The sequence below is a fragment of the Lithobates pipiens genome, unplaced genomic scaffold, assembly GCF_037356315.1.
Source record: "Lithobates pipiens isolate NorthernLeopardFrog02 unplaced genomic scaffold, aLitPip1_a1.2 Scaffold_18, whole genome shotgun sequence".
Classification (NCBI taxonomy): domain Eukaryota; kingdom Metazoa; phylum Chordata; class Amphibia; order Anura; family Ranidae; genus Lithobates; species Lithobates pipiens.
Genome location: NW_027507758.1, coordinates 532,104,284 through 532,130,499, shown reverse-complemented (window position 1 = coordinate 532,130,499; position 26,216 = coordinate 532,104,284). Strand labels below are relative to the sequence as shown.

General features: G+C 42.8%; 1 protein-coding gene across 2 annotated transcripts in view; it reads left to right on the top strand.

Moving 5' to 3' along the window:
* NBAS (NBAS subunit of NRZ tethering complex) overlaps positions 1 to 26,216 on the top strand; it is a 1,050,553-nt gene that overhangs the window by 679,455 nt on the left and 344,882 nt on the right. For both annotated transcript variants that reach the window (XM_077488811.1, XM_077488809.1), the window contains one exon: positions 15,531 to 15,641. In XM_077488811.1, the coding sequence (XP_077344937.1) occupies positions 15,531 to 15,641 (111 nt within the window). The remainder of the gene's footprint in view (positions 1 to 15,530; positions 15,642 to 26,216) is intronic.

The following is a 26,216-nucleotide window of genomic DNA, read 5'->3' as shown; positions in this document are numbered from 1 at the left end:
AGTTCAGGCTTATCCTGAACCTGAAGCCTCTGAATGTCTCAGTCACCTACAAAAGGCTTCGGATGGATTCAGTTTACTCGGTGAAAGCACTTCTTCCACCAAACTGTTTCATGGCATCGATAGATTTAAAAGATGCATACCTGCATATTCCCATCGCAGAGACCCACCAGCGTTTCCTCAGACTGGCAGTAAGAACCTCGGTAGGGGTGCTACACCTACAGTTCAAGGCTCTTCCCTTCGGGCTATCCTCTTCCCCCCGGATCTTCACCAAAGTAATGGCAGAAGTTCTGGCTTATCTGCGTCTCAGGGGAATCTCGGTGATCGCGTATCTCAACGATCTTTGCCCCTTCTCCGACACAGTTGACTCGAGATTTACAGACAACAAGAGACCTGTTAGTAAACTTGGGTTGGCTTCTGAACCTGGAGAAGTCCAACTTAGATCCTTCCCAGAGGGTCACCTTCCTGGGATATGTGTTGGACTCAACAGTACAGAAAGTCTTCCTCCCTTCAGAAAAAATTCAAAAGGTAGACAAGGCACTGTTGTTTCTCCAGGGCAGCCACCAGATCTCAGTAAGGAAGGTCATGTCGGCATTGGGTTTGCTGACGTCCACGCTCCCGGCTGTCCAGTGGGCGGGATTACATTACCGTCCCCTGCAATTATTTATACTGAAGGTTTGGGATCACAGCCAGGGGTCCCTGGATTCTTTGGTGTCGGTTCCGGACCAAGTAAAGAGGTCCCTCTGGTGGTGGAGAAAGGGAGCAAATTTGTCCCAGGGCCTAGAGTGGGTTTTACCAATATCCAGGGTGGTCACAACCGATGCAAGCAGCTCAGGTTGGGGTGCACACCTAGACTCCTGCCTGATACAGGGTACCTGGGAGAGGAGGGAGTCGAAGAGATCCTCGAATTGGAGGGAGCTGAGGGCAGTAGATCTGGCTCTCAGGACCTTTCAGAGAGAACTCAGGGGGCATCACTTAAAAGTCAGGTCGGACAATTCCTCAGTGGTAGCCTACATCAACAGACAGGGGGCACCAGGAGCGAATCCTTATGGGCCCTAACAAAAGCCATCCTCGGGTGGGCCGAAGCAAATGTCCTGTCCCTGTCAGCAGTTCACTTGAAGGGGGAGCAAAATCAGGTGGCAGATTTCCTCAGCAGGAGAACATTGAGAGAAGGCAACTGGGTTCTCAAACAGGAGGTTTTCGAAATGATCACCCAGAGGTGGGGGATTCCTTCGATAGACCTCTTTGCCTCGAGGGAAAACGCAAAGGTAGCCAGCTTCTTTTCTATAAACAAGGGGGACGGGGCGTTGGCGGTGGACGCACTAGCACAGAATTGGGGTTTCTCCAGGTGCTATGCTTTCCCCCCTCCCGTACTGATTCCGGCAGTGTTAAGGAAGTTTCAGGTGGAGAACACTACCCTTATCCTAATCGCACCTCACTGGCCCAGGAGGCCGTGGTTCTCCATTCTGAAGGGCCTGTCTGTAGAACCCCCCTGGATTCTCCCAGTCCAGGAGGATCTCCTTTCTCAGGGTCCAATCTGCTGTCCTCAGGTAGAGCGGTGGAACCTTGCAGCTTGGCTTCTGAGGAAGAACTGTTGAAGGGCAAGGGCTTCTCAGATCGCTTAGTAGCCACGCTCCTAAACTGCAGCAAAAAGGAAACCAGGACCATTTACTTAAAGGTATGGAGGCGGTTCAATAGCTGGTGCTCAGAGAGCTCCTTCAATGTGCACAGCTCTGTAGCCGTTCTAGAGTTCCTACAGGCTGGGGCAGATAAAGGTTTAGCCCTTGGAACTCTGAAGGGTCAGGTATCCGCTTTAAGCGTGTTGTTAGAAAGGCAGCTAGCTTCAGACCCTTGGATAATGAGATTCTTCAAAGCCCTAAGTAGGCAGAGACCTGTTTCAAATTCCCCCTTCCCAGTTTGGGATCTTTCTTTAGTTTTACAAGTTCTCACAGGAGAACCTTTTGAGCCATTGGAATGTTGCTCGTTAAAACTGATCACTCTCAAAACTGTGTTTTTGGTGGCGATCACTACAGCAAGGAGAGTGAGGCCGCGTACACACGCGCGGACTGTTCGCCCAACTTTGTCCGTCAAACAGTTTCGGCAAACAGTCCGCTCAAAATTAGCATGGACGGACATGCCCACACACGACGAACGAACAGTTTGCTGAAACCGTGCGCGATGACGTGAACGGCACGTACGACGGGACGAAAAATACGACGTCCTATACACTGCATTATAGCTTTCGGCGTGAAAATCCTTTCTGAGCATGCGCGCAACTTTGTTTGACGAACAAGCCTACACACGGGCGGACTGTTCGCTCAAACAAGGTTTCAGTGGACAGTTTTTCGGAATTTCCGAAAAACCTTGTCCGTCCAACTGTCCGCTGAAACTGTCCGCTGAAAGCCCACACACGAGCGGACTGTCCGCCCAAACACTGTTCAGCGGACAAAGTTGGGCGAACAGTCCGCGCGTGTGTACGCGGCCTGAGTGAACTCGAAGCCCTTTCTGTTAGGGCACCTTTTTTTCAGGCTTTTCCGGACCGTTTGGTTTTTAAGACGGATCCGGCCTTTTTGCCTAAGGTAGCCTCTAGTTTTCATAGAGCCCAGGAGATTGTGCTACCTACTTTCTGTTCAAATCCAGTAAGAGAACAGGAACACATCTTTCATAGATTGGATGTTAGAAGATGTGTCCTTCATTATTTAGATTGCACAAGTCAGTTCAGGAAGTCTGATTCACTTTTTGTGTTATTTTCAGGGGCTAGGAAGGGTTCCAGAGCCTCTAGACGTACGATAGCCAGATGGTTAAGGTTAGCCATTGGGCAGGCTTATGTGGCAGGGGGGTTAGAACCCCCAGTTGGGATTAGAGCACACTCAACCAGGGCAGTGGCAACTTCTCAGGCAGAGTGGGCTGGTGCATCTCCTGAACAGATCTGTAGAGCTGCAACGTGGTCCAGTTTTGCTACGTTCGTGAAACACTATAGACTGGATCTTCTGTCAGCCAAAGACCAGGCCTTTGGTCGTAAAGTGCTGCAAGCAGTGGTCCCACCCTAAGGTAATGTGCTCGCTTATCCTCTCTAAGGTGGCTGTCCTGAAAGACGAACTTGGGAAAAACGGAGTTACGTACCGGTAACATCCTTTTCCGGGAGTCTTTCAGGACAGCCCCGGTTCCCACCCAGGTTTTTGGAGATCGTCGGGAACTCGTCACACGAGACCGTCGGGTAAGATTGAAAGTTTGTTTGTTTGACGTGTTCTTGTGTCTCCCCAGTTGGCCGGAGGTACTCTGGAAGAACTGAGGAACAGAGGGAGGACGAGGCTTAAATCTTGAAATTGAAGGCGGTGTTTCCTGAGAGGGGAGGAGCCAGGGTCTCTCTAAGGTGGCTGTCCTGAAAGACTCCCGGAAAAGGATGTTACCGGTACGTAACTCCGTTTTTTCTGCTGTAGTTTAACATACATGTCCTCACCCCACCCCACGCCTGTGACTCAGCAGTGAATGGAGAATGCAGAACAGTGATTAGAGCATTTAATCTGTCACTTCACTCTCTCCTCCTATCAGGCTGCTTCTTACAGTGGAACACACCTGATTGTCTCCTTGTGCAGCTTTTTTCTTCCCTTCTGTGTGTGTTTTGCTGTACGAACTGCACACTAGACTGCACGAGGTTGATACTGCAGTCAAATTCAGGCACTTACATAAATACATTTAATGATGTAGTAATAATTACAGGACTGCATTTATTTGTGTATTTTACATCTGCCTGAAGTTCAACTTTAATGCTTTCCAAAGTAATAATATAATTATCTGTGAAAGTTAATAAAAAGCGCTTTTACATTTGGCAGCTTGTAAGTTATTTTATTGTCTCTTTAACATGTCTGCTTATTTGGCTTGTTCTGTGATTTACAGTGTTCAGAAAAACATCCACAGCCAGCTGAGACCTGTGTAAGGTCGAAGCCTAGGCTGAGGTTTTATGATGGGTTTTTTTTTTTCCCCCCCATCTAGTGATCTGCCCAGTAAGTCTGTTACTTTTATAGACTAAGTTAAAGGATTGAGATAAATCCTTTAACCACTTGCTTACTGGGCACTTAAACCCCCCACCTGTCCAGACCAATTTTCAGCTTTCAGCGCTGTTGAAATTTGAATGACAATTGCGCGGTCATACAACACTGTACCCAAATAAAATTTTTATCATTTTTTTCTTTTGGTGGTATTTCATCCCTCTGCAGTTTTTATTTTTTGTTAAAAAAATGTAAACAGTCCAAAAAAATTTTTTTATCTTTTTTTTATATTTTATTATAAAATTTTGCAAACAGGTAATTTTTCTTCTTCAATAATGTACGCTGATAAGGCTGCACTGATGGGCACCGATGGGCTGGCACTAGGTGGCACTGAAGGGCATTGATAGGTGGCACTGAGAAGTGGCACTAATAGGTGGCACTGATGGGTGGCAGTGATGGGCACTGATGGGTGGCAGTGATGGGCACTGATCAGCACTGGTAGGTTACACTGATAGGCAGCACTGCTAGGTGCCACTGATGAGGCACTGATTGTCACCACTGGTGGGCATTGATAGGTGGCACTTGTGGGCATTGATAGGTGGCACTCATGGGCATTGATAGGTGGCACTGGTGGGCACTGGCAGGAGGTACTGATTCGCACAGATGAGGCAGATGTGACTCCTCTCTCTTCGGGACCGATGTCGCTTGCACATAAGCCAGTGATCGGCTTTTTTTTTCTCCTTATGCTGTCATGAATTACCGAGCTTTTGTTTACACACGTGGTCAGCTGTCATTGGCTGACAGCTGATCACGTGGTAAGGGGCCAGGATCGGCCCCTTACTCGGATCTGTGATCACCCGAGATTCAGTGATCACAGCACACAGGGGGCGTACAAAGGGGAGGCCTCCCGGAAATTCAGGTCCACGCTGTAGCCATCATTCAGCTATAACGCGAATGCCAAGTGGTTAATACTGACATGTGGGCTTACAATACTCAGCTTTTAATAATGTATATAAAAATCTTTATCCCAAAAGGAAAATAAGGCTGTTTCTGTGAGGTTTCATTTACACAGAGGATGGTGAAAACAGGCAGTTCGCCCATGGTTGTACTGATCCTGACCACTGAGTCGCAAATTTACATGACCAATGGCCATGTTAACTTACACGGTCATGGCATGGTAAAATTTATACAACAGGTTGCATTCAGCAGACAGTACCGCCACCAAATGCAGTCACTCGGGCAGTGTAGCAACCGTGTGTAATGTATGCAGTAGTCATGTCGTATTGCAGTCTTTCAGTGGTTAATATAAGCAGTGAGGAGGGAACCTATCACTTCCGAGCTGCCTGTCAAACACAGCCACACATATAAACTGCCTAAAAACTGTTAGCTGGCTTTGGTTTGATAATTACCTATTGTGATATTGGGGGATGTCTAGGTCAGTGGTAGTTGCATTTTCAGTAAGTTCACAGCCAACAGAAACTTCAGTTTAAGGGCGTGGTAGCCCACTTTTATTGAAAGTAACAAAAATGAAAGTTCATACATGCACGGGTTGCCCACACAGGGGTTCTGCTCCCAAAAATTACAACACAAACAAAAATGCCAAGCCACCTGGCTCTTAAGGCTCACTCAGCCTTGGTCGCAGTACATAGCTTCACATGCCCACTCCTGGCCTTTAGGAAGGGTTCTCCTTCACACTCCTCCAAGACTCACAGTCCCCTCTGGTCTCCAAGACTCTCTCTTCCAGTTGTGTCAGCTATGGTCTCCCCGACTCTCTCAGTCCACTGATCTGGAATCTCTCCCACATGGAGTGCCGTCTCAAGGATATTGCCTGGGTTCTTAAACGGTAGCACACCTCCCTCCTGGCTGCAGCAACTACTCCAACACCAACTCCCTTGAGCTATGCTCAGATCTGCCTTATAATGGGTGTGTGCACCTCGACACACACACACACACATACATCCTGCAGAACTTCTGGAAAGCCCAGAGACACAAGACTTAAGACTCCATCCCTCCCAATGCTCTTTGAAGTCTTTAAGCTTCCAGCCCCAATCCAGACTTAAAAAATCCAAAGCAAACTTAAAGCATATTTTTCTCTGCTCACAAATCTTCTGCTGGAATTTTGCTTTGAGAGTCCTGTGTCCATTTTACACTTCTTTTCACGTAGACATAGGCTATCACTCTCACACTATGTAAAGTCCATCTAACACTCCCCTGTCCACAGTTGACAATGCTGCTGTCCATGGATGGCTACATTGCTCTTACATAGATAGAGTAAAGGCCTGATTATAGCCACCTTAAGACAGGAATTGTGGTAATAGCCAGATCACCAAGTGAAAATAAAGAACAAAAAAGCCTAAAGAAAAAAAAGAAAAATAATGCAGCGCCCTACCTTTTCTAAAGAATTTGTAAGCTGCAGTAAATTACATTTTTGTTTTTAGGTTCAGACACTCTTTTAAGCTCAACTCCAGTTGGCTAGTAAAATCTATTTTGTTTTTGTGTTTTACCTACAGGTAAGTCTATAATAAGTCTTACCTGTAGGTATTGTAGATATCTCCTAAATGTACACCATTTAGAAGATATTTACTTGTGTAGCAGCCAGTGATGTCACCAGTGCATGCGCTCTGAAGGAATGAGATACTCATGCCCTTTCTTCAGAACTCTGTGCCATAAACAGTGTTTCCCGCACGTGGTGATGTCGTCGCTCGGCCATTAAAAGGACCGGAGTCCACAACCCGGAAGGAAGACCCAGTAAAAATGGAAGTCCTGTTAACCGTGACAGCGCGCTGCTGGAGGGCTTCATTTTAAGTTGGGTTTTTACATAATGTGCTAGTATGCAATGCATACTAGGCATTATACCATTGCCTTGCAGTAGAAAAGTTTTTTTTTGATTTTTTTTCTTTTTACTTTTCAACTTAAAGCGGAGTTCCACCCAAAAGTGCAACTTCCGCTTATATGCTTCCTTCCCCCTCTGGTGTCATATTTGGCACCTTTCCGGGTGGAGGAGGGACCCGTTTATGACAAATCCCCTTCCCCACTTCCAGGAGATGGGCCGCGGCCTGATCTCCTGGAAGTTCGGCCCCCCTCCTCCTGCACCCTCAGTTGGGCCAATTGTAAGGGGCAGCGTGCTTCGCGCATGCACAGTAGGGACCCTGCAGCGCACTTCACACGCGCACAGTAGGGAACCAGCAGTGAAGCCGAAATGTTCCCTTTCCAGGAATGGCTGCGGCAGCAACCGGGAGTCAATCCGAAGACTGTCAAGGGTGCCAACATCGTGGCCACAATATTAAAAGTCAGTAGCTGCAGTATTTGGAGCTACTGACTTTTTTACTTTTTTTTTTTTTTTTTGCTGGACTTCCTCTTTAACTACTACTTTAACACATTTTAAGCAGTTTTTCTCCTTTTTTGTTTAATTTTGGAAAAAGGTTTAAGCCATAAAAAACACTTCAAGAAACTCAAACAGAGGTTTTTCAAATTTATTAAAATATGTTCATGCAAGCAAGGTCTGACTTTTTGACTTTTTCACTCATCGTATAAAGACCATCATTGGCCAAGTATCCTGGCAAGTACTAGGAGTGTGTCCCTACTCATTGTTCTTGGGGAGATAGCTATCCAACTATGGGGAACAGCTACACAGCTGCTTTAAGTGAAATTAACTTCCCCTTCGAGTCAGCCACCAACACAGTATAAACACACCACAGTTTTGCCATAATTTAATACCATTAAATATGATCAAATCATTATATATACATAATGATGACGTTGTGGTTTTCAGCATTAGTAATTCTATCATTCATTGAGTAACGCATTATCCTATCAAAACTATTAGTTATGTAGCTCTGCCTGTAGAAGAAATGGACACTAGCCATATGCAAAAGCTGTAGGCTGACTCCAGAAACATAAAACCCCCTCCCATAACCGTTATGCTCAAATTTAAATTACTGTATATACTCGAGTATAGGCCGAACTGAATATAAGCCGAGGCACCTAATCTTACCAAAAAAACTGGGAAAACGTATTGGCTCGAGTATAAGCCTAGGGTGGGAAATGCAGCAGCTACTGAGTAAACAATGCCCATCTGTAGCCTCACTGTGCCCATTTGCAGCCTCACTGTGCCCATTTGCAGCCTCACTGTGCCCATTTGCAGCCTCACTGTGCCCATCTGCAGCCTCACTGTGCCCATCTGCAGCCTCACTGTGCCCATCTGCAGCCTCACTGCGCCCATTTGCAACCTCACTGTGCCCATCTGCAGCCTCACTGTGCCCAACTGCAGCTGTACCTATGATAACTAAAACAGCAAGTGTCTCCCGCTGTGTCATGCAGCCTGTTCGGCGGCAGTCCATTGTAACAAAGCCCCTCCTCCTCGTCTGTGATAGACGGAACACTGATACAGTTTCCCAGCATTATATCAGTGTTCTGTCTATCACGGATGAGGAGGAGACAGGGCTTTGTTACAATGGACGGCCGCCGAACAGACTGCATGACACAGTGGGAGACACCCGCTGTTTTAATAATCACAGGTACAGCTGCAGATGGACACCCTCACTTGACTATAAGTCGAGGGGGGGTTTTCGGCCTAAAAAATGTGCTGAAAAACTCTGCTTATACTCAAGTATATACGGCAGTTTCTTTAGGAAGATCAACATCTTTCAAACTCTGCTGTTCAAGATTTTGTGAGTTCCAGAATCACTTCAGAATTATGATGGAGCATCTCTAAGCAGTGGGCAAATTTATTCAGAAAAGCAGCGCTTTAAACGAAACATTTTCAGTGCTCTCAATGTATATTTATTTATTACAGATACTTAAATAGCACTGACAATTTACGAAGTGCTATATATATATATATATATATATATATATATATATATATATATATATATATATATATATATATATATAATATTTTTTTTTTTTTTTTTTTTTTTTTAACCTACAAGCATGTCTTTGGAGTGTGGGAGGAAACCGGAGTACCCAGAGAAAACACACACAGGGAGAACATGCAAACTCCAGGCAGGTAGTGCCATGGTATATTATGTTTGAGTTTAGAGCAGTGGTCATCAGCCCCGTCCTCAGGGCCCACTAACAGGCCATGTTTAATGTATTGCCTTGGGGAGATGCAGACTAGAATACTGCAATCACTGAGCAGAAAATGATATCACCTGTCATGTATTTCAGTTATCTTACAAATCTGGCCTGTTAGTGGGCTCTGAGGAAATGGTTGATGACCACTGGTTTAGAGTGTGACCCTTACAATTATATTTAAGCCATGGCGACCTGGCGCCTCACTTTTTGAGCTCTGTTGTAATGAAAATTAGAGCCAATCAGCAGGAGGCCAAATGTAGCACCTCGGTAAATGATGCAGTTTCAGTTTAAACCAGTATGATTGTTCTTATACCACAAAACACAACAGCATGGATAAACTGGAAAAAAAAAGAAGAAAAATAGCCAATGCAAAATGTTGTTCTACATAATAAATCACAGGGTTGGAGTGTGAGTCTTATTGACAATTAAACCTTTCCAATTTTCCCACCTGCCGGAGAAAATCAGGCACTCTTCATCATTACTGCTTACAACCACGTATGTGTACAGCTGATTGTTTGCTGATGAAGCTGTGATTTGGTGAACAAATGTTATTCCATAAATGTTTCATTTAATGAGTCCTTGAAATGTTGATGTGTTATAGTGTTAATTGCAAGCAGACACTTTTCACCTCAACTGCAGCACAGCAGGTATTTGTATTCCGTTAATGAGTAAGCGAAGATCAAAGGGCAGCATGCACTCTGGAGAGTAAAGAGAAAAATTCATTGTTTCAATCCAGGGCAATTGTAGAGCTTGGAACAGGTGTACCAGATATCCAGTATATTGGACAGAAATGAAAGAATAGCCTAGGGGCCCATGTAATGTTAGGCATGAAAGCATATACCTCAGTATTTTTTTCTTTATGGGTAAAGCAACGGCTTTTTATTTCTCAGTGACCTTCTTCTGATATTGGTGATGTGTGGATTGTGTTTTGGAGCTTAGCATGATGTTCATTGAGTGGCGTGTTATGTTATATACAACTGAGGACTGTTGGGCAGGAATGAACTGAGAATGTGTACCAACATGGCAGAATCAATGAACATAAATGATCACGATGATGCTAGCTGCTTATCAGTCTGGGTTAGCTCAATGGAGGGCTTGCTGTAGACCACTGTTCCCTTGACACACTTGCAAAATGTGTCCTGTTGGAACTGGGAGATAAGGACGGGTTTGGGAAGTGTGGTTGTATACCTTTGTTGCATCTCCCAGTTCCTCACTGTCATACTGCAGTCATTGATAGGTTGATAGTTCTGATGATCTGGAAGCTCTTTAAAGTAGATTGGTCTTTATAGGAAACAGATGTGGTGGGCTAAATGTAAGCATACCTACTTACACATGGTTCCTGATGCTAGAGGTAATGCCTCAACCCCAAACTGTCCTACTGCTTGATATTATGAAGCCCCCTGAAGGCTCATTGTTTTTGTACAGGGATACAGAAGGAAAGAAAAGAGGAGATGACCATAGAGAATGGCCTTCATTTGTACTACTGAGGATCTGTTTTTTTTTTTTTTTTTCCTTTATAGAAGGACTAAAACCGAATGCTTAACTAATTTAGGGGCGTTCTCTTGGCAGTGGTTCTGTGAACGCATGCATTGTAACAGGCGATACCAAACATAGTTGTTATGCAAATGTGGTGCAGTCGAAGCGAATGGAGTAATGAATGTTGGGATAGTCAGACACAAGGTAATCAGCCTGGATAGAGAATACAGATGTATGATGCTCTAAGGAAGCCTGTGAGTTCTTTTTTTTTTATGGATGTGAACTTGGGCCCATGACAACCAGAGCGCATCTCATAAGTGAACAAGTGTCAAAGAGGGTGCAAACTGATTCTATTCAAGTTGGCCTCTGCAGTCTGTGCACGAATCATGGGCAGTATGAATTGTGCACGAATTTATGGATGTGAACTTGGGCCCATGACAACCAGAGCACATCTCATAAGTGAACAAGTGTCAAAGAGGGTGCAAACTGATTCTATTCAAGTTGGCCTCTGCAGTCTGTGCACGAATCATGGGCAGTATGAATTGTGCACGAATTTATGGATGTGAACTTGGGCCCATGACAACCAGAGCACATCTCATAAGTGAACAAGTGTCAAAGAGGGTGCAAACTGATTCTATTCAAGTTGGCCTCTGGATTCTGTGCACGAATCATGGGCAGTACCTTGAATAGTCTCTGTGGAATGGCTCAACTGGAAGCGGTCTTGTCTGACAAGGAGGCGAGTCTGTACTTTCTGTGAGAATTATAGCTTCCAGTCTGCCAGTTTGTCTATGATAAGGAAAAGAGAAGCCTAAGCATCCACATAAGTACCAGTGAACCACAATCCCAAAATTTCTGCCACTAAATCTCTAATCCCACATGTGTAAATTGTACATGTATCCACATCTGCTGTAGAAAGTCACTTGGAGTGGAGAACCATAATTAAAAAGAACCAAAAACCACAGCACTCATGGCCACTCTACTATTTATGGTACAGATATGGTAATGCTAAAGATAAAATGTATCCTGCCCTACTCTTTAATACAATTTATTTTGTGGCTACAGGGTAAAGTGTTACATTAATTTAATACTATGATAGGTTTAATTTTCATTAAAAAATATATTACAAACCTGGACAATTCTAAAAGCATATGGTAGGAAATGCAACTCCAGAAACGTTGGAATTATTAGCAGATCCACAGATTAAAGCATCTTCAGCTGTGTCCATAGTTTTTCATTAAAGTCCAATAGGAAGATTCAGAATGTTGGGTGGTTGGGGCCAAACCTGACTTTTAAGAAAGGTCAAGACTTGCATATAACTGGCCATATGTCTGTACCTAGATAAATTTGTTGCGCCTATTTTTCTCTCTCCTTATTACAAATATCTCTGTAACGAATGATTGTGTTGATGTGTAGTTTCTACTGACGATAACCTGATTATATTTCCCAGGTTTTTGACAAAAAAAGTTAAACCGCTAATGTAATTTCTAATGCTCAGCTCCAGCTTGAGCAATACACAAATAGCAGCTCTGGCTGCTATACTAACCTTATCTCCAACTCTACATATATGGGTACAACACTGTATATATGGGTATATTGCTCAAAAATGAATTTATATGAACACTTGTAAAGCATTTTATTAGAATTATTTTGCTTGATTTACAAATATTTTTTATGGTGGATTCACAGCTTTGCATTGTGGTAACGTGTCTTACTACAATTCTTGGTACCGCAGTTTGCACGCAGTACTGACCCCCCCTCCAATACCCACAAGGCAAGGGATCTGCATTGCAGTGAACAACAATGCATGGTAACGCAGTACCATGAGATGCGTTAGGCTGCAGGAAAGTGTCAGGTGCATTGGAATATACTGGCTTCCCACTCAAAATGAATGGCCTGGCTTTAGGCACCGCGTGCTAACGTGGTCATTAACGTATGTGTTGTAATGCAGCGCAAAGGTATAAAGGGGGTCTTTGCATTTTATACTGACAACTTTACACCTTTTAGGTTCATTCTACATGTATTATACTTATAATGCATAACATTTCCAAAAGGACAAATACTTGATTTATCTTTTATATTCAAAAACAACAAAACCTCTGTTCTATGTGGGGTGAATGAAAGAAAACCTTGCTGCAAACTTGTTTACAAAATTTAAATGTTAGAAAGGAAATGATTAATCAGCCATCTAAGATAACATTTGCTTCACTCATCTCTGAAGCTTAATGCAAAAATGTCAAATGTTTTCATTGTATTTTCAATTTTATTAGATTCTTACTTTATTAAATTGACAAAAAAAAAAAAAAAAAACGGAGAAACTGTCAACGTGTTGGAGAGTTCAGTGCTTTGGCTGCTGTGTGTGCCGTGGTTTTCTTGGATACTGCTCACTTATTATTGAAGCCAATGTTTTGTTCACCCACACGATTTCTCCCAGGGCAGAGGAGAAGCCGTGTTCAATGTTTTTTTTCATTGTTTTTCTTTTGACACAACTCTGTGGTATATTTAGGTTACTGCTGCTGAAAGTGATCGGTTAGTACTGCCAATGTCATGTGACAGGCTTCATCTCGTATTTTTTTTGTTTTGAAGGGTACGTGATACAGTTTTTTTTTTTACCATTTTCCTGTAGCCAGGAACAGCCTAAATTATTATTATTATTCAGGATTTATATAGCGCCAATGGTTTACAATAAGGGCTGCTGCCGCTGGGAGGTCAGTTCCTACTGATGGAGGCCCCAGATCTCCATCTCCTCAGAGCCCTTTCCCTACACAGTGTGCAGTCAGGCTCTTGATCGTTAAAACAGCAATGTTGTTTTACTAGGAGGAAAGTTGATATATGCGTTTTTGAGAGGTAAGAGAGGGGTGGGTGTATAGGAGGAGTTCTGTGGTCTGGCAGGCATGCTGATAATACTGCTTGGGATTTCAGTGCAACAAAGGGGCCATGTTGTCAGTCAAACAGAAAGCTAGAAGCACGCTGGTTTTCAGACAGATTCAAAGGTATTGGGGGGGGGGGGGGATTTAAACCTTTTACTGTTGCTTTCACCACTTGACCCCCCTTCTTTCCCCCTTCATGACCAGGGTATTTTTTGCTAATCAGAACTGTGCTACTTTACCTGCCAATTGTGCGGTCATGCAACATTGTCCAGAAATTAAATTTGTATAATTTTTTTCTCACACAAATAGAACTTTCTTTTAGAGGTATTTAATCACCACTGTTTTTTTTTTAAATTATTTTATTATTATTATATAAGCCAGGGGTGCCCAGCCTTTTAAAGAGCGAGGGCCACTTAAGCGACTTGGTAACCGGTCGCGGGCCACAATGAGCGGAGCGGGTGGATGGCATGTCCGTGTCCGCTCTGCATATGCAGAGCGGACACCGACACAGCCCAATATACTTTTTAGCGGATCATATTGGAGGTAGTACACAAGTCGGTTTATGTCTGCCACTTCTTAGAGGTGAATGGAGGGTCCAATTGGTTGGACTGACCATGTGAAAGGGGCCCAAGGCTGCTTTCACACTGATGCACTCTGGTTTACCTGCACCACGGGTGCAACGCAGTGTACCTTTGGCTTTTCTGCACTTTGCAATAGATTTTTATTATATTCTGCAGGTTTGGTGCACTTTCAGAAAGCTCACCAAACTCGCAGGTTTTGTTTTAGTAGTTCCTCTTGCTTCATTCTGCTAACTAGTTACCCACTTTTTATTAATTCTTTCTTTTTATATCCTTTTTCTATAAACCTTTTAGTATATCTGTTTGGGATATGTAATCACTCATATTGTTACAATTTATTTTTATTAACAGCATGGAATTGTTTTATTCTATTTTCATTCCCATTCATTTGCATGTTTTTGTTTGGATACATGCGTTAAGATTATTGGTGAAAATTGTAATAGCTAGAGCCTCAACATGCATCATCTTATGTTTTTTTTTTTTTTTTTTTTTACCAAAATTGATGTCAGCTGGTTGATATACAAGTAGGAGGCACACAGGAGACACCATTAAAATTTTGTATTCAGTCCAAATGAAACTTGCAGTGCGGCTCTAAGTTGAGACAGGGATCTCCCCTCCAGTTGCAGTGGGGGGAGCTGCCATCAGTGCACCATTCAGAGGTGCAAGAGCATTATCAAAAAGAAGAAAACCCAGTTCATTAGTATGTTGCTTAATGTGGTCTGAGCCAGCCAGGCTCCAGCCACAACCCTCTGACAGGCCCCTCTCACTGCCAGGGCTTGGTCAGTTGGAGTAACATTGCTACGTAGCATAGTCTCTATAAGACTCTCTAACAGAGAGTCTAGCTGGGAATCCTACTTCAGTTAAACAGTGCAGAAGACAAACAGCTATGTAATCCCAGCTATGGTCTGCCAGAAGGCCTCCTATGATGACTGTTGAGCTCTCCTGCTCCACAGTCCTTCTCCCAGGGTTGGATCAAATTTACTAATCTGAGTAAATAATTTTAACAGCATGTAGGTTTTTGATGGCCAACACTCTTTACCATTTTCGGCTAGGTGATCCATTAATGACTGCTTGATATGTGTGCTTGGACCACCTTGCTCCCCCATTTTTCTTCATCGGTTGGGGCTGTGTGGGCTCCCTGTACTGGCGCAATGATGGATTGTAACCTTTTGTAGCTGTACTGTTAGGAATATTCATCTCGCTTCTCCTTGAGGAAGAACAATGTTAAATGTGTAGATTCTTGACCACGTCCATAAGTGATGCAATAAGTCTACTATTTAATTCATGATCTGGAATGTCAAATACTATATAAGGATGTAACATATTTATTTTTTAATTGTAATTTTAACTTGTAATTAACTTGAAATTGTTTTGCTACACCAATAAAAAGTAAATGATTTTAGTAGCAATTGCACATCTATTGAATGTTTTTTCAGAGGTAATGCCTAAAAGGTCCAATTTCCGCCTTTCTGTTTCTACTGTAGATATGTGTGCTTATATAATACAAATGTAAGTAACTGTTGCTTTTGCATGTTTTTACACAGGACACTGGAAGAGAATGTGTACAAGATTTCCCTGTCCCTGGCAGAGCGTTATCAAGTTCCTCTTTGGGAGGTTTACATGACACACTTAGAGTACCTGTTCTCCGATAGTGGGTGAGTATCTCCACTCAGGTATTTCTTTTCTACCCTACTCACTGTTGGCAGAGGGTGCATACGCCTCATTGCTAGCATTATTGCTACTGCTGTCTTGATATCCACCAACTATTATTTCCTTTGTTCCAAGCACAACTGCTGAGTACTTTCCTTCTCCTAAATGTGCTCTTTATTCTCAGAGTATAACAAAAGCAAAGAAATAAACATAGAAGCAGAACCAAGACATAGAATTTTATTAAATCAACCAATCAAGCAAACATCCCTAAAGGCAGCTTTTATTGTATATGGCAGATTATTCTGTTAACATCTGCATGTTAGGAATAGCCTTTAAATAAAGATCAGTCAAATGTTTTTATTATACTATGCAATGTACGCAAACCTTATTGTTGGAAAATGTACTTGATCATTTATTATTATTTTTTTCACATTTTATTACATTTATAGATGAGTTGTGCCATGTTTTCTTCTTTATATCTTGCACAATTCTTTGTTGGTGCCCTCTCTAGTGAATATTGATGTGTTAAAATCCCTGAAACTTTCAATCCATTACAAGATAAGCCATCTGAATTGTTTATGGTGATTTATAGGAAACATGATGTGCATTCCCAAACCTCATTATTGCTCTGTAATTATGATAGGCAGCCTAAGTGACCAATGTATGTGGCAAAGGGCAGGCTTTCAGCATAATAGGACAACTGGGCTTCTGACTTAATGTTGAAGGCACTATGTTTCTGACTGCTATGCTTTCAAGATTTGGAGTGAGATTTGGTGATGCCACTGTTTTGGCTGCTCGCTGTTCTCCTTTCCTGAAGAGACAGCTGTATCTGTGGACCTGCAGTAAAAGGATCTCCCTGCTTCTGTTTCATTCATTCTGTGTATTTGTGCTTTCTGCACATCTCCTGTTGCTTCCTAAATATTTTTCCACCAGTTATCAGATCACGAGTTAACAGAGTGATGGCTTTGACATGAGAAAACAAAGCATATGAAGACATGCTTAGTAATGGAGAAAAGATCAGCTGCAGGGATCCTCCAGGCTCTGTCCTCTGCAGATTGGGCAGTTTTTTCACAATGCAAGTCTCCTTTATTAAAATTACTTACTAAGTGGCTGTAAATTATATCTTTTAAAATAACAAGCATTTTGTATTTATTGGCTCTATGCAATAGAATTGCACTGAACACCCCCGATCCTCCTCTTCTGGGGTCCCCTGCCATGGGTCCTGGCTTCTATTCTTGGTGTGCCACCATTGAAAGCAGCTTTGTATTGTGGCACAACTGCAGACTTAATCCCAAGCCTTGTTGCCTGGCATGATCAATGTCCTGATCATCGCCATACACCATATATCAGCACCCTGATCACCACCATTTACCATACCAGCATCCTGATCACCTCCATACACCATACCAGCATCCTGATCACCACCACGTCATACCAGCATCCTGATCACAGCCATATGCCATACCATGATCCTGATCAAAGCCATATGCCATACCATGATCCTGATCACAGCCATATGCCATACCATGATCCTGATCACCGCCATACCCTTTACCAGCATTCTTAACACCGCCATATATCATACCAGCATCCTGATCACTGCTGTAATTTATACCAGCATCCTGATCACCACCATACACCATGCCATACTTTGTAGACTGTAGCAGGGCAGTACCCTGCCAGGGTCCAAGTCTAGTGAACAGCCAGTACACTAATTGGTTTGCTGTTTTCTTGACTTTAAGTAATGACCAGACCAGGGCTCTAGGCTCCCAGTTAGAGATGACTCCACCCTGCAGACAGGAGGTCTGGGCATGGGATTCAGTAGGGCTTCACCTAGGAGACCATAGTGGGAGCCAGTGTAGCATGAGGCTACTTGCTGTATGCACAGAGGTGCTGAGCGTCTGGTCTGTGGGTGACAGACCAAGGCCCTAAAGCGTAAGACCTGAGAAGGAGAGCTGTGTTTATAAGCCAGGAGGGCTGAATATCATTTCTTTCGGTAGCGGGACTGAAATTCTGAACACCCCTGTGAGGGAATCTATTGTTTTTGCTTTTAATTTTCTTTCAAATAAAAGTGGGCAAAACCAGCCCTGAAATGGAGAAAAGCGAGTGGCGGTGTCCTTAAAGCTCTACACTTGGAGTGAACCCCTGACAAAACTCTATAACTTTAACGCAGACTAAATAATATACACGTTTTTATTTATTTAATTTTTTTAATGTAGCAGAATACATGTTGGCCTAGTTTTATGAAGGAAGATTGTTTTTATAACAAAAACTAAGAAAGTGTTTTTTTGGGGGTTTTTTTTCACAATGTTCTGTATTTTTTTTTTGCTTATATAGTAAAATATAAAAAACTCTGTGGTGATTAAATACCACCAAAAGAAAGGTCTATCTCTCAAAAAAAACAAAAAACAAAAAAAAATGATCATTTTTTTATTGGATACAGTGTTGCATGCCTGAGTATTTGTCACTCAAAGTGTGACAGACAAAGCTGAAAATTGGCCTAGACTGGAAGTGGGGTAAAAGTGTCTGGACTTGACGTGATTAAGTATCTTAATTACTAAATACTTATCACTACAAAACTATCCTTTGCTCTAAGTGAAAATGCTGCTCGATACGCTACTGTTGCAGCAGTCTTTCCTAGCATAGCTGAGTAGCAGCCACATTCATCAGCATGTGTCCTCACATAGATCCCTTAAGCAATATTGCTTTTATTGTCCCCCAGGCTAAAAGAGCAGGTAACCCTTGCAATGGGTTTTATAGTACAGACAGCAGGCCGCCCCTACTCGCAGAATGATTTCCCTACTGGTTGTAGGAAATGCATGCAATAGCAAGTGCTTCTAATAGCTGAAAACTCTCATAGTTGCCCTCTAGGTAACCCCTGCATAGCTCTGTCCTTGCTTGCTTGTCTAGGATAGACCTATTCTTTCTCATTAATCAAGAGTTTTGCCTATTAAATGCTGCAGCTCTAGAGGTTATCCCCAGACAGAAGGAAAAAGTGTCAAAGTGGCATCACCATTCTGTTAGCATAAAGGGATTTCCACTAATATATTCTGGGTCAGTGACTGCGGGAGAAAAGTAGTGGTACGTTACTATTTCCTAATTTCTTGCATTTGACATTTAGCAGAGGCAGTTCAGGCTTGACAAAGCGGCAGTGTTGTTTGTGGCCTTACATAAAGTAGTTAAGGCGTTTTGTCCAGGTAATTAATGTTACATGTTTATTTATGGCTATTAGTTACAAAGGTGGGAGTTGGAGTACATTCATGTAGGACATTGCTGTGAGCTATGGGACTTGAAGTGTCAGAGTGGAGAGTCAAGTACCTTTCCCAAATGAATCAACTTTAAGAGAATGATCTCTGTGGAGGTTATTGCTACTTGTATGTCTCACAGGAGTTTCTACTCTACCAGCCCGGGAGAAACTGCTGTTTGAGCTAAAAATAAGACTTGTCTTAAAATAGCAACCCTTTGCTGGGAAAAAAATAATTAAGAATCCACTTGTTTTCTTCTATTCTAAGCACCCCATTATACATTATTTTATCGCTATAGCAGACCATGTAACATTTATGTGACCCAACAGTTCAAATGTTCCAGTAATAGGTTGCAGCTTATTTATTATGGAGTTAGCAAGAGCACCTCAAATTATTATTTTAGGTAAATAAATAAATATATATATATATATATAGATAGATAGATAGATACACATACACACAGTGGATATAAAAAGTCTTCACACCCCTGTTAAAATCTCAGGTTTCTGAGGCAAAGATAAATCATTTCTGAACGCTTTCCACATTTAATGTGGCCTATAAACTGTATAACTCAATTGAAAAACAAACTGAAATCTTTTAGGGAGGTGAAGTAAAATTAAAAAGCTAAAATAATGTGTTTGTATAAGTGTAAGCAGCCTCTTATAACTGCGGATGTAGCTGTATTCGGAAATTAAGCAATCACATTTTAATTTGTGTTAAATAGGAGTCAGTACACACCAGCCATCATTTAACCACTTCCTGACCGGCTCACGCCGATGTACGTCGGCAGAATGGCACGGGCAGGCATATTGGCATACAGATAAGTCCAGTTTTTAATGCCGCCCTGCCATCGTAAGCGTGCCACCAGCTGCACGCTCGCGTGTCGGTCGGGACCCCCGTGAGTCCGGTCGCGGGTCCCGCGTACTCGATCGCCGCGGGCATACCCGCAATCGTCTCACGGGGCCTCTGAACGGGAAGATGCCATTGTAAACAGCATCTCCCCGTTCTGCCTAGCAACAAGTGACGCTGATCTCTGCTCCATGTGATTGGAGCAGAGATCAGTGTTCACTAAAAGAAAGCCCAGCCCCCACAGTTAGTAACACCCCTAGGAACACTTAACCCCTACACTGCCACCCACTGGTTAACCCCTTCGCTGCCAGTGTCATTTACACAGGAATCACTGCATTTGTATAGCAGTAATTGCTGTATAAATGATCCCAAAAATGTGTCAAAAATGTCCGATGTGTGTACCATAATGTCGCAGTCACAATAATATCGCCGCCATTACTAGTAAAAAAAAAATATATTTATAAAAATGCCATAAAACTATCCCCTATTTTGTAAACGCTATAACTTTTGCGCAAACCAATCATTAATCGCTTATTGCGATTTTTTTTTTACCAAAAATATGTAGAAGAATACGTATCGGCCTAAACTGAGGGAAATTTTTTTTTTTTTATATTTTTGGGGGATATTTATTATAACAAAAAGTAAAAAATAATGCGTTTTTTTCAAAATAGTCGCTCTATTTTTGTTTATAGCGCAAAAAATAAAAACCGCAGGGGTGATCAAATACCACCAAATGAAAGCTCTATTTGTGTGGAAAAAAAGGAAGTCAATTTGTTTGGGAGCCACGTCGCACAACTGCGCAATTGTCAGTTAAAACGACGCAGTGCCGAATTGCAAAAAGTGGTCTGGTCTTAAGCCAGCAAAATGGTCCAGTCTGAAAGTGGTTAAAGTTCAGCTGATCTAGTAGGTCTTTTCTGACATTTTCTTAGTTGCATCCTACAGCAAAAGCCATGGTGTGCAGAGAGCTTCCAAAGCATCAGAGGGATCTCATTTTTAAAAGGTATCCGTCAGGAGAAGGGTACAAAAGAAATTCCAAGGCATTAGATATATCATGGGACACGGCGAAGACAGTCATGATCAAGTGAAGAAAATCTGGTCAACACTGACATTACCAAGAGCTGGACTTCACCCCAAAATTGAAGAGGAGAAAACTGGTCAGGGAGGCTGCCAAGAGGCCTAAAGCAACTTTAAAGGAGCTGCAAGAATATCTGGCAAGTATTGGTTGTGTGGTACATGTGACAACCATCTCCCATATTCTCTATATGTCTGAGCTATGGGGTAGAGTGGCAAGAGGGAAGCATTATCATATGAAGAAAAACATCCAAGCCCGGCAAAATTTAGCAAAAACACATCTGAACTCTCCCAAAAGCATGTGGGAAAATGTGTTATGGCCTGATGAAACCAAGGTTGAACTTTTTGAATATGATTTCAAAAGATATATTTGGTGCAAAAACAACACTTCACATCACCAAAAGAACGCCATACCCACAATGAAGCATGGTGATGGCAGCATCATGCTTTGGGGCCATTTTATCTTCAGCTGGAACAGGGGCTTTGTTCAAGGTAGAGGGAATTATGAACAGTTCCAAATACCAGTCAATATGGACACAAAACCTTCAGGCTTCTGCTAGAAAGCTGAACATGAAGAAAAACGTCATCTTTCAACATGATAATGACCAAAAGCATACATCCAATCAACAAAGGAATGACTTAACCAGACGAAGATTAAAGTTTTGAAATGGCCTAGCCAGAGCCCAGACCTGAATCAGATTGAAAATCTGTGGGGTGATCTGAAGAGAGCTGTGCACAGGAGATGCCCTCACAATCTGACAGATTCGGAGTGTTTTTACAAAGAAGAGTGGGCAAATATTGCCAAGTCAAGATGTGTCATGCTAATAGACTCATACCCAAAAAGACCAAGTGCTGCAATAAAATCAAAATGTGCTACAACAAAGTATTTGTTTGTGTGTGCGCCCCTGTTGGATTTCGATGGGCAGGGACGTTTTGGGAGTGGTGTATACAGTGCTCCCAAACAGCCCTAAAAATGCTGCTTGCAGGACTTTTCTAACGTCCTCCAAGCGCACGGCCCCAGAGTGAAAGCACTCGGGTTTTAACGCTGGGGAGTCGTGGGAGGTGTTTTTCAGGCAAAATGCCTGAAAAACACCTTCAGTATGTCTTTGTGTCTTTTTATTTTTTACATCACAGAAACCTGACATTTTAACGGGTGTGCAGACTTTTTATATCCACTGTATATTTACATTTCATGTAATTAAATCTGGTTTTATTAAATTGTTTCATTAGACTATTGGTAAAAGGGGAAATTGGGACAAATTTAACTTATTGGTAGTAACATTTTTTTATTGAGTCCATGCCAGTCAGTACTGTGTTTTTAAGGCTTGTTGACCCACTTTTATTAAACACAATTAAAGTCTAACATAAAGTAGTTGCCCACACCAGGGCTGCTTTCAAAATCATAACAGGAACTGTGAAAATAATACCAAGCCAGCTAGCCTCCCTCTCTTCAGTAGTAGAAATCTTAGCAATGACAGTGCGTTTATAAGCTTGGTCTTGCCAATCCAATGGACAAACACACAAAGCTTAGTGCTCATAGGCACAGCAGAACTCTCAGGATTTTTAGGACAGACCAGGAAATTATTTAAAAAATATTGTTTATTATAGAAAAATTTGTTTTAAATATAGTAATGGAACAGTAGAAACATTAAAATCAATTTTGGTGCAGAGGTACAAACATAACTGTAGCTGCGACTGGACTGCAACCGGCTCACGGGGGTCCCGACCGGCACGCGAGCTCGCCCGCGATGGCAGGGCGGCATTAAAGATTGGACATACCTGTACGCCAATATGCCTGCCCGTGCCATTCTGCCGACGTACATCGGTGTGTGCTGGTCAGGAACCACTTAAATAGCCAGATGTTTCTCTATCTGACATTCTCAAGGACCCATAGAACTTTAGTTGCACCAAAAAAAAAATTAATATTATTGATTCTGATGATAGTATTGATTCTATCTATGGATTACTTTATAGGAAAATTTACACTAATTCACTAATGATAGAATATCGGTTATAAGCTGTAGTAATGTTTTTCCCTCTCTTCCCAGTAGCGGCAGATTTTTGGTGGTTTGACATTTTTTGTCTGTAGATTTCTCAGTGGCCATTCTAATGGAGCAATTTAGCCTAAGTGTAAATGAGAGATGGTCTTACTGCATGCATGCCAGGCATAATTTAATCAGGAGAAATTACCTGGATTCATCATTCATTAAAGTGAGTTTTAAAGATGAACTCTCAGAGATTCTCTGAAGAATTGCACTTGAATCAAAACGGGTTGCTCATACACAGCTGAAATGAACTCTTCATCATTAGATTTTTAGGCCCCTTAAGGACTTAATTTTCTTTTATGGATGGAAAGTTACAGCTGAGAGTCAGAGAATATATTTCAGACATCGGGAGACAAAAAATAGATCATTGCATTCATGGTCTGCAAGGGTGATGTGTCTGCTTTTTCTCTAGAAAATCCAGAATATTTTAGCTATTGCGCATTTAAAGTACCCAGTGAACTCTATATAAGGCTTTTATACCCAATTGTACTAAAGGCCAACAATTTATTTTAAAAAGAGTAGCACTAGGTAACAGGAAAAGCAACATTATCCATTAAACATAACATACAGCCCACTTAATATACTTTTAAAGCAAATTTTAAAACTTGACAGTTGATCCAATGCAATGCATTCTTTTGTCAGGCTCCATGGAGTGTTTGTAAAAGCCTGAGCCTTTTGTCAGCCTTATTGGGTGTTTGTAAAAGCCTGAGCCCTGCTCAGGACCTGTAAACACACTCAAGCAGATAGGATCTCAAAATGTATAAACCGTTATTAATTTGTAGGATTAAATTCCATATTGACAACTCCACTTATGCGTTTCAGCCTGCAGGGCCTTAGTCATAATTGGCTATCAGACAGACTGACCAGCATTTAAAAATACCTAACTGCACCCTCACAGTTGATACATGGGACAGATGAGTCAAATTAAGAAACCACATGAAGATGAAAAGTGGAACAACTGTATCTCTGCCAATCCCTTCACTGGCTTCCCCTACCCCACCATGTAAAATTCAAAATGCTAACCATAACATACAAAGCCAACCACAACATCGCCCCCATCTACATCACCAACCTCATCATATCGCCCAAATCGTCCCTTCCGCTCCTCCTCTGACCTCCTGCTTTCTAGCTCCCTTGTTACCTCCTCCCATGCTTGCTTCCAATACTTTTCCAGAGCTTCTCCCATCCTCTGGAACTCCCTGCCCCAGTCTGCCCAATCAGCCCCTACCCTGTCCACCTTTAGGAGATCCCTGAAAACTCATTTATTCAGGGAAGCCTATCCCACACCCGCCTAACAACTGTCCCCGAGCCACCCCCACATCAAATCTTTCGCTGCAGCTATTACCTTTTGTACCACCACCCCTTCCCTTTAGAATGTAAGCGCCCTCCTGTACCTTTTGTATTGAACTGAACTGTAATTGTGTTGCCCCCCCCTATACATTGTAAAGCGCTGCATAAACTATTGGCGCTATATAAATTGTGTATAATAATAATAATATAGCACTATAAAAATACTATACCTGATCAATAAAATCCAAGTAGGATCTCTTTTTCAATTATTCACTCCAAAATTTAAATTGATCACTTAATTAATGTCCCATCTTTGATTTAAACCTTGCAGCATTCTAATACCAAGTTTAAGGATTCACTAGGCTTCCCTTTCTAGTAATCATCTGTGCAGATCTCCTCCTCTGTCTGACCTAGTAACTCCTTCTACACCATGAAATTGAAAACCTGCCATGTTTCCTGCATGCATGTCTCTAAAATATTTTGAAACTGAGGATAGCTGTCCGGCATTTGGATTAATGACATCACTGTACTGCTCGCCAATGCGAACCATAAGTGAATGGATCATGCACCCAATGTATTGTAATGTGCATACTGTACATTGTACATCTTTCCATTGCTGTAAACTTACTGGTGGTTATTTTTTCATAGTTAGATTTATACAAAGGTATATACCCGCATATACTCGAGTATAGGCCGACCCGAATATAAGCCGAGGCCCCCAATTTACCCCCAAAAAAACTGGCAAACTTATTGACTCGTGTATAAGCCGAGGGTGAGACATGCCTGTCCATCCCTGTGTGTGTGTCCGTCCATCCCTGTGTGTCCGTCCATCCCTGTGTGTCCGTCCATCCCTGTGTGTCCGTCCATCCCTGTGTGTGTGTCCGTCCATCCCTGTGTGTCCGTCCATCCCTGTGTGTCCGTCCATCCATCCCTGTGTGTGTGTGTGTCCATCCATCCATCCATCCCTGTGTGTGTGTGTGTCCATCCATCCATCCATCCCTGTGTGTGTGTGTCTCCATCCATCCATCCATCCCTGTGTGTGTGTGTCTCCATCCATCCATCCCTGTGTGTGTGTGTCTCCATCCATCCATCCATCCCTGTGTGTGTGTGTCCGTGTGTGTGTGTCCGTGTGTGTGTGTGTGTGTGTGTGTGTGTGTGTGTGTGTGTGTCCAGCCTACCTGTGTCCCGAGCCTGTGTCCCGTGCCTTGCCTCCTTGCCTCCGTCCCGTGCCTTGCCTCCTTGCCTCTGTCCCGTGCCGTGCCTTGCCTCCGTCCCGTGTCGTGCCTTGCCTCCGTCCCGTCCCGTGCCGTGCCTTGCCTTGCCTCCGTCCCGTGCCTTGCCAGGATCGCCGCTCTTCGTCGGCGCCTCGGCGGACATTCTACCATTCAAACGCCGCGCCTCCGCCTCCGCCTTCGCCTGTGATAGGCGGAACACTGAATTTCCCAGCAGCCTGTGTTCCGCCTATCACGGACATCGTCTCATCCTCGTCCGTAGTACGAGGATGAGACGATGTCCGTGATAGGCGGAACACAGGCTGCTGGGAAATTCAGTGTTCCGCCTATCACAGGCGAAGGCGGAGGCGCGGCGTTTGAATGGTAGAATGTCCGCTGTCTGTCTGCTCGACACGCTGATCGAGCAGGCAGACAGCGATGACTCGAGTATAAGCCGAGGGGGGCACTTTCAGCCTCAAAAAAGAGGCTGAAAATCTCGGCTTATACTCGAGTATATACGGTAACATTTTGCATATTGCAATGTCTTTTTTACAAATAATGTTAGATTATTAACTGCTGTTGTCCTTTAATATGAAAAACTATTTTTTTCCCTGTCTTAGGGGGATTTGGCAAAAGTATTGTTAATAAAATGAAGAGGCAAACAGATGACATCACCATCTCCACCTTAGCCAGTCAGAGCATGCCTTGTATCGATTCTTAAAATAAAAGGCTTCCTCTGATTGGCTGAGCAGTGCTCAGCCCGACTCAATTTTTCTTCCAGGGACAGAAGTCTCTGTACTGCTCCTGGAAAACACTGTTGTATACTGTATGTAGCTGATGCTTTCTACAGTTTATACAGCAATGACAAG